This window comes from Nansenia antarctica (genome assembly GCF_963989245.1).
Source record: "Nansenia antarctica genome assembly, chromosome: 6".
NCBI lineage: Eukaryota > Metazoa > Chordata > Actinopteri > Argentiniformes > Microstomatidae > Nansenia > Nansenia antarctica.
This window is the reverse complement of record NC_137676.1, coordinates 5,285,976-5,294,679: the sequence shown is the minus strand read 5'-3', so window position 1 is coordinate 5,294,679 and position 8,704 is coordinate 5,285,976. Positions and strand designations below refer to the sequence as shown.

Sequence of the window (8,704 nt, the reverse complement as noted above, 5' to 3'; positions counted from 1 at the left end):
GGTTTACAATAGTGTCTGTCTGGAGAGTTGCGTGCTACGGTGTAGGTCTCACAGCTCAGGGATATCCAGCATTATACAACAGCTAGTTCCGACCAAGTGATTTGATTGGACAAGAGGCATTCCATCAGTGCTGATATACAGTATAACGGCACTGGGATGTATCACTCCGAAATGGCCGTTAATACAAAGTGCAGATGTTTGTGTTCAGGTTACTAGGCAACAGTCCAGTTGCGGAACAATTTTTGGCTGACGGAGCCAACATAAATGATTAAATATAATGCTAACCTCTCTGTGTTCATCTCTATTATAACATGCTAATGTTAACCTCTCTGTCAGTTTCAGCTCTATTATAACATGCTAATGCTAACCTTTCTGTCAGTTTCAGCTCTATTATAGCATGCTAATGCTAACCTCTCTGTCAGTTTCAGCTCTATTATAGCATGCTAATGTTAACCTCTCTGCCTCAGTTCTGTACAGGGGCACTGGAGCACAGCACGTCAGAGGTGAGAGAGCTGGCTACGCGGGTCATCCTGGACATGTACCGCCAGCACCGAAACGCTGTCCTCCCCTACCTCCCGCCCAATGACGCAGCCACTCGCAAGAACATCCTCTATAAAAACATCTTTGACGGATTCGCCAGGATCGACGGGCGACCGTTGGAGTCACAGGCAAGGGCGCTGTCTTTTTGTCGACTCAGTTGACGACTCAATAAAATAGTTTTTAATTCAGTTTCAGCAACTTGTACAATCATGTCATGTTTTGTCTACTGTTTTTTCCATTCTTTTAGCCTTAGGTCTATGAATGTGGTTCAAAGCAAGACACACAAAGCAAAAATTAATGATCAACAAAAGTATTGAGAGACATAGTGACAGAAAGATTTTTGAAATGAAAGAAAAAGGGTAGGGGGGGAATAGGGTCAGATGGGGGGGTGGGTGGGTGGGTGGGGGGGGGGAGTTGTGTGTGTGTGTGTGTGTGTGTGTGTGTGTGTGTGTGTGAATGCAATGCAGGAGCACATCCATGTGTAGTGATATGAGGTGAGTCTTGGATACAGAGATATATGAATCAAGATGTGTGGAAGGATCTACTGTATTAATATGGACGTGACAGGGCTCCATCTTTGAATAAATATATATAACGACTCAATACTTTATAATTTATAATAATAACTTTTTAATCATTTAAAACTTCTCACAATTGTTTAAGTGACCAAACTTCTTCTTCTTCTTTAACTGGCACTGCTGTCCACTTCTCATTAGAGGGACTGGCGATCCCATTTAAGTAATGACTGTTATGCTGTTAAGTAATGCTCCACTCCTCGGTCTCCTCAGGCTGGACATGTCTCACCCGGGTGAGTTGAGGACACATCAATGCAACAGTCTGTAGTAGCCTGCCAAGCTCCCAGACATGACTGGGCTGTTAGCGAAGTGTGACAGACACAGAGATGGGGGGAGAGAGTGACGGGGAGAGGGGGAGAGAGAGAGAGAGAGAGAGAGAGAAGGAGAAATAGGAGAGGGTGAAAAATGAGAGAGAGAGAGAGAGGCAAGAGAGGGAATGGCTTGCCTATTGGGGTTGCCGTGGAAATGTTGCGGAATCAGGACCAGTGAAATCAGAAGTATTCCGGAAAACCGTTTTATTTTTATTTTTATGTGTGTACACAAATACGGAGAGCAAAGGACATAAATGTCGCCACTCGCTCTGCCAAACATTTGAAATTCACAAGCCTTCATAGGGAGGAGCAAACAAGCCCAGACGTTTGACCACAAACTTCCCCGCAGAAAATCCGTTGCCGTGTTGCTATGGCAGATTTAAACATATATTTCCTCTGCTAACGGCTGCAGCAGCGACACACAAGCAGATGTAGACAAGTGCAGTTCTCAGAAAGCAGATGAGCAGATATGTTTTCATAATTTGTGGAGGGACAACGTTGTAAAGCACTTTGAGACAATTGTGTCATTGTTGTAAAAAATAAATTGGCTATACAAATGCATTTGATTGATTGAGAGAGGAAGAGAGAGACAGGAAAAATAAAAGAGAGAGAGAGAAAGACACAGTGTGTGTATCCGATTCTTTAGACAGCCGCAGGGTGCAGAGAAATGAATGCAATTAAATGGGTGCAATGAATATGGTACTGTGCCATTACTATGGGGAATATAACATTTTTTTTCTTACAATAATACAGTACAATGGTAGAGGACACAGAGAAAGACATTAGGTTAAGAAGGTAGAGAGAGACTGTGTGAGACTGAAAGTGTCTGTCTCTGTGCTTCATTCCCCTCAGACATCAAAGAAAGGAGGTGGCCAGCAAGAGGGGAACAAGGAGATGGAGGAGATCCGGTCACTTCAGGAGCAGGTGGCGGCCTTGAAGGAGATCAGTGTAGGTGCAGCTGTCATCAGTGCAACGTCACAGAATCCCTATCGGCCCATATTCCAGTACACACGTCTACAACATAGAGCCTGTGTTAGTTTCATATTGAATATATCCATAAGACCGTTAATCATAAACTGGTGTTCCATTGCTTGTAATATACAGTATAGTCACAGAGGTCCTGTTGCAATATTATATTGTGTAAAGCCGGGAAAGGTTTACCAAGTCGTGTGCTTAGAATTATGAGGTTCTACCTCCGTTTAGGGTAGTTCAGAGATATTGAGCGTCAAAGTTTTTACATTCCATATGTTTTGTGAGGGGGAACCTTTGTATTTTATGAATTACTAACTAATGAAACTAAAACATTTCAACATTTTAAAAATAACACCACACAGGCGTTAATAAACACCTAATGGATCAGATTATGTAAAAAACTCAATTTTGACCGAAAATGGAGATAGAACCTTATAATTCTAACGTCTCGAAGTGGTGCTTAACACGTATGCACTGTTGAGTAGCTAGGGAGGCTATTTTTCTGCACAGCTGTTGCATCTTCTGTTTACTTTTGAAGGAGAAGGGGAAGGAGAACACCAAAGGACAAGAGAAGGAGACTGCTAAGGTCGTTAAAACAGGTATGGATGAGGGAACTCCTCTTTGACCACATTTGATAGATCCACTTTTATCAACCCTCTTCTAAACCAGAGAGAGTTAGATTGGTTTACTTTTGGTCAAACCGATTCTAGGTCATGTTTCTGTCCTGACGGCAGAATGCTGGTTTCACCAACGTCGTAAGGTATCATTTCAGGGACTACACTGTCCCTCTAATTTATCGTCGAGTCAAGTGAACGTGTCCTTGTTGCTTCGCAGGTGTCAGAGGAAAAGCGCCCCAAAACAACCCCAACCCAGCCGAGGACGACCAGTCATCAGGCGTCAATTATTTAGACAAGTAAGTGTTGATTCACTAAGTAGATTAGGAACCTCAAAATCTGACTGGAATTCCCTCAAGATGCTAAACCCTGAATGAACAATGTAATCCTGAGGAAGTGAATATGTTTTATCTTGTGGGTTATCCAGATTATGTTTCTGCCCTGGCTATACTGCATATTAGATATGCTCCAGCCTTTCTTTCTTCTGAATATGTGACAGGCAGGCTCTGGTGAAAAAGTCCTCAAGTAGGGCAAGGTCATTATTATATTGTTTTCTCCAGATTATGAAAGTGCATTGTAAGCTTTCAAATGATGTGTCATACATTTTAAATATGTAAATAGTTGATAATAGGCTTATTTGAATGTTGGTTTGGTACACCTCAAACCAAAATACCGGAGAAACTCGATTTGTACTCTGTTTCAGACTGTATATATATTCTGGAAGTGTTTTATCCTGTCTATATATGTGTAACGCTTCAGCCCTTTGTTGACATTCTGACTGTGTTCCAGCCTGTGTATATTCTGTGGTGAGAAGGACGAGTCGTTCACTGAGGAGGGTCTGGACCTGCACTACTGGAAGCACTGTCCTATGCTGCGCCGCTGTGACCAATGCCGACAGGTACTGTATGTTCATATATTCAGCTGATATCGTTAGCCTCATAGCATAATTGCCTAAGTCATGCTTCACTTGTGGTCAGCCGAGGCATCTTTGTATGTAGTAAAAAATGCCTATATAACAAGCATTCTTGATAGGCTGATGGCATAGGCAATAAAGCACAGTGAATCATCAGTGTTAGAAGAGTAGAGTAGATATCTCAATTTGGCCAAAATATGACGTAGGCAATTATGCTATGTGGCTAACGATATACTATATGTGACAGGGTCTGGTGGAAAAGCCCCCAAGTAGGTAATTGTTCAGTTGTTTTACAGATTATGAAAGTGCAGATTGTAGGCTTTCAAATGATTAATTGATACATTGAAATCTGAAAATAGTTGAATAAGATGTGCTTGTTTTAATGGTTGGTACACCTCAAACGAAATACCGGAGAAAATCGCCCTGAATCAAAACAGACGCGTTTTTTTTACGACCATGTTCCACAACCATTTTACGACCATGTTCCATCAACACGCTAAAAACACATAACTACACTACAGGTACTGTATGTTAACATATTTAGCGGACATAATATATGCCATTTAGCTGACACGTTTATCCAAAGCGACTTACTACATTGCAGTGAGTACATACATTTTCTGTATGGTCCCAGCGGGAATTTAACCCACAACGTTACCGGATGGGGTGATATATGATATGGTCGTCTCGTCTGTGGCTCAGTTGGTGGAGCACGGCGCTAACAACACTTAGGTTGTGGGTTCGATTCCCACTGGGACCATATATACTGAAAAATGTATGCACTCACTACACTTTGGATAAAAGTGTCAGCTAAATGGCATATATTCTTCTTCTTCTTCTTCTTCTTCTTCTTCTTCTTCTTCTCCTTCTTCTTCTTCTTCTTCTTCTTCTTCTTCTTATTATTATTATTATTATTATTATACGCATATTATATACTTGTGGTTTTCTGCATCCTTGTTCAGGGGGGTACTCCATCTACATCGCTAAAGGAAAATCCAGGCTTATTCTGTTAAGTCTCGCGAGACCAAAAAGAAACAGGCTTATTTTGATCAATCTCCTGAGAGTTATCAAAAATAAGCCTGGATTTTCCTTTAGCAACGTTGATGGAATACCCCGCTGGTGTGTGTGTCTCCAGGTGGTGGAGATCGCCAGCCTCACAGACCACCTGCTGGGGGAGTGTGAGAGCAGGACGGGGTTCAGCCGGTGCCCCCGCTGCTCTGAGGCCGTGCCCACGGACCAGCTGACCCGCCACGCCCAGGGCGCAGCAGTCTGTCACCGTGAGTCTCCACACTCGTACACAAGAGTCCAATTATTTGGGCCCGCTTAGTGGCGTGACACACTAAGCGTCGACCATGTAACCGCAGGGTTCCCGGTTCGGTTCCGGCTGCAGATATCATCCTGCATGTCGTCCCTTCTCTCTCTCTCTCTCTCTCTCTCTCTCTCTCTCTCTCTCTCTCTCTCTCTCTCTCTCTCTCTCTCTCTCTCGCCCATCCTTCCTGTCAAATCTCTACTCTCTCTGTCTCAAATAAAAAATAAAAATAAGAGCAGGACTGCCCCACTCACAAATGTGTTTGTCGTTTTTTAAGTTATTCTTTCTGAGTGGGGCAGTCCCACTCATATTTTTCATTTTATTGGACAGATACAGTGAAGACAGACAGGAAAGTAAGGAGAAGAAGGGAGAGAGGGCATGTCAGCAGATTATGGGCCGGATTCCAACCCATGCCGACATGGGCACACCCGTGGTGCTAGACCACTGGCCACACAAGAGTGACATTCTTTGGCTTTGGGTTCCTCAACATTGACATCATCGGCAGCTTTTTCAGAGCGTATCCGTAATTACCCAGAACACACCATGTATGTTACTCGTGTTGCCATTTTTCCAAGGAAGCTTTTCCATTGCCAGTCATCGTGCCATTGTCTGTGGGGTGTTTATTGGGGTTCGATGTCCATGCTAGTGTTCCTAGCCAAGTACTCGTGTTTCTCTCTGTGTTTCAGCCCCCGTCTCAGGCAAAGGCTCCAACCACTGTCCGCTGTGTCACGACAACTTCCTGTCTGGAGAGGAGGTGAGATGCTGTTGAACTCCCACAGTTTTACACCGTAAAGGACCAGCGGTACTAGTGTTGTTCTCGTTTAACCACGGTGGTTGACTGGTGAAACCAAGGCTGTGTTATGCGTCTCACCAGTGATGTCGTTAGGCCTGGACATCCAGGGCTCTAGCCCCGAATGTTTTATGAATAGCCTCGGATCTCCAGGGAGACCCTGGGAGAAAAAAATAACAGTTGCCATCTACCCTAACGCCATCGATTCAGCACGTCACTGCTGATTTTAGCGCAAGCCCCCCCACTCCTCATCTAAACAGTCTGCTAACACCTGGGAACACCACCACTAGTGTGCCTTTGAGTAAGGCACTTAGCCCTAAGTTACTCCAAGGAGACTGTCCCTGTCATCTCTGATTGTAAGTCGCTTTGGATAAAACGTGTCTGCTAAAATGGTTCAAATGACATTTCTGTTATATTTAATAGGATCTGCTTGAGTCCCTTTTGAGCTGAGAAAGTAAAGTAAATGACAAGGTAGAATCTGAAGTCTGGGGACATGTGAAGACGTCCACAAACTGGCACCAAACGTGTTTTACTGCGCCTTTCTCTTTCCGTCTCTCTGTTCTGGGACTGACTATCAGTTCTTGGCTGCTTTGAGTGCAGCTAATATTAGGCTTGAGAACCAAACAGGTGTGTGTGTGTGTGTGTGTGTGTGTGTGTGTGTGTGTGTGTGTGTGTTTGTGTGTGTGTGTGTGTGTGTTTGTGTGTGTGTGTGTGTGTGTGTGTGTGTGTGTGTGTGTGTGTGTGTGTGTGTGTGTGTGTGTGTGTGTGTGTGTGTGTGTGTGTGTGTGTGTGTGTGTGTGTGTGTGTGTGTGTGTGTGTGTGTGTGTGTGTGTGTGTGTGTGTGTGTGTGTGTGTGTGTGTGTGTGTGTGTGTGTGTGTAAACACCATTATTGCCTGTCTTTAAAGCCACAAAAGGTGACTCTCAGGGGGGGGGAAAGCCTTCATTTCAAATAGGTAATTCATCCAACGGAAAATAAAATGTGTTAGGGTTTGTATTATGCATTTTTTGCAAATGTCCTTTGTTGTTGAAATGGCCATGTTGAATGTGAAGACAATGGTCTCGGTACCCAATGTCCAGAGTGGCACAGACACAATGCAGATTGTTTTTTTTAATTCTTCGGTAAACATTGGCACAGCGAACACCAAGTATTAAATATCAATAACCTTTAGAAATATGGTCACCGGAGAACAGCAATCAAGAGCTAATCCCTGCACTCCCCATTCACTTGTCTGTCATTCCAAATGAGGTCATAGTGGACCTTCCGTGCACATGACTCTTGTATTGAGAAAGACGTAACCTAAGTGTTACCTTTCAGTTTCCTTCCTTGTTGTTTTTTTTAGGGTGGTCTTTGTTTTACCTAATCTACCATGCAGGTCGGCTTACAGCTAGAGGCTCCTTCGCGTAGCTCGATCCGTCTGGCACTAGGGCAGTCCCTCTTGCGTGGCCATCTCTGTAATGACCCTCCGACCTGCATTTCAATAATGAAGTGGCCTTGTGTCCATGTAACACCAGCAGCATCAGGACGTGGCCTGATTTCGACTGCCACGCTGAGATAGACTGCAGGTCTAGTGTCCCAGAGCCAGATTAAGTCTATAGTCCTAGACCATGCTGGGTTTGGAGATAGGAAACACAGGACATTTCTGACTTGGAAACCTGTGATAACTCATGAGTTAGCTCGTGTTAGAATGAAGAAATCGCGCAAAGATTCAGTGGGAGGTTCTGAGTGTCCAAAGAACACTCAAATGTACCACAAAGACCATGTTCAATGGGGTATCTCAATTGAAAGGGCTTTCTAGTATAGGAGTAGGCTTATTTAGTGTCTGAGTAACTGCCCCCTTATGTTTAGGCCTCTGACATTATGGTCCTGACCATGTACCATGGAGCGGTTCTACCAAGCGAGCTTGTTTTGCCCTGAAATGATCCGATTCAGGATATGTTGTACAAGATGTGCATTCTACCTGACATCAGCACTCGTGCTTGTGCAGATGCTATCTGGTTTACAAATGGCAAAACGTTATGCACTTTTGTTTGGTTGTGGGTTCGATTTTCCGTCGGGACCATATACAGACTTTATTACACATAACTTTATTTACATATGGACTAATGTTTAATGACATATGGATGTTTAGATTTTTTGTCTGGATTGTTTGAGTTAATACCAAAGTCTGGTGCAAATTTCACTTGAATAGGCTCATTGGAAATACATGAACTGAACAATACTTATTTCCCCCACTATACTGGAAGATGTATGCACTCACTGCAATGTAAGTCACTTTGGATAAAAGCGTCAGCTACATGGCGTATATAAATGGCATATACTTAAGTGATTTTTACGTTTTCTGGTCCAGTCACATGGTTACCCTTGGTAACCCTTTTATCGTCGGGGCCTGTTATCGTGCATTTTAAGTGCATTTTTCTTTCAAATTTGAGGTGCTTTTTGCTCTTCTTACTATTGTGATGGTGGGACATAAGATTGTAAAACAAAGGTGAGTGTGTGTCTCTTAACAACTAATACACATCCCATCACACACGTGCAGACATGTTTTCGACGGTGTCCTCTCTCTAAGAAGCCCTGGACACATTCTCAGGGAGCTCTAACACAACATTGCAACACTCCCCATTCATTCAGCCAGACTCACCCAGCAGTCCAAGCTCTGAGGCCCGGCGGAGCTCTCCTCT

General features: G+C 43.6%; 2 protein-coding genes across 2 annotated transcripts in view; both read left to right on the top strand.

Annotated features, from left to right (window-relative positions):
* The window catches only part of LOC308160063 (cytochrome P450 2J2-like), a 57,938-nt gene extending 57,702 nt beyond the window's left edge, over positions 1–236 (top strand). Inside the window, exon 10 of the transcript XR_013937499.1 lies at positions 209–236. The gene's annotated coding sequence lies outside the window, so the exon portion shown is untranslated. The remainder of the gene's footprint in view (positions 1–208) is intronic.
* The window catches only part of cep104 (centrosomal protein 104), a gene marked incomplete at both ends in the record, with an annotated part of 33,609 nt that overhangs the window by 24,208 nt on the left and 697 nt on the right, over positions 1–8,704 (top strand). Inside the window, 7 exons of the mRNA XM_080533528.1 lie at positions 468–668; positions 2,279–2,374; positions 2,937–2,997; positions 3,233–3,311; positions 3,802–3,910; positions 5,061–5,202; positions 5,921–5,988. Coding sequence (XP_080389654.1) covers positions 468–668; positions 2,279–2,374; positions 2,937–2,997; positions 3,233–3,311; positions 3,802–3,910; positions 5,061–5,202; positions 5,921–5,988 — 756 coding nt within the window. The remainder of the gene's footprint in view (positions 1–467; positions 669–2,278; positions 2,375–2,936; positions 2,998–3,232; positions 3,312–3,801; positions 3,911–5,060; positions 5,203–5,920; positions 5,989–8,704) is intronic.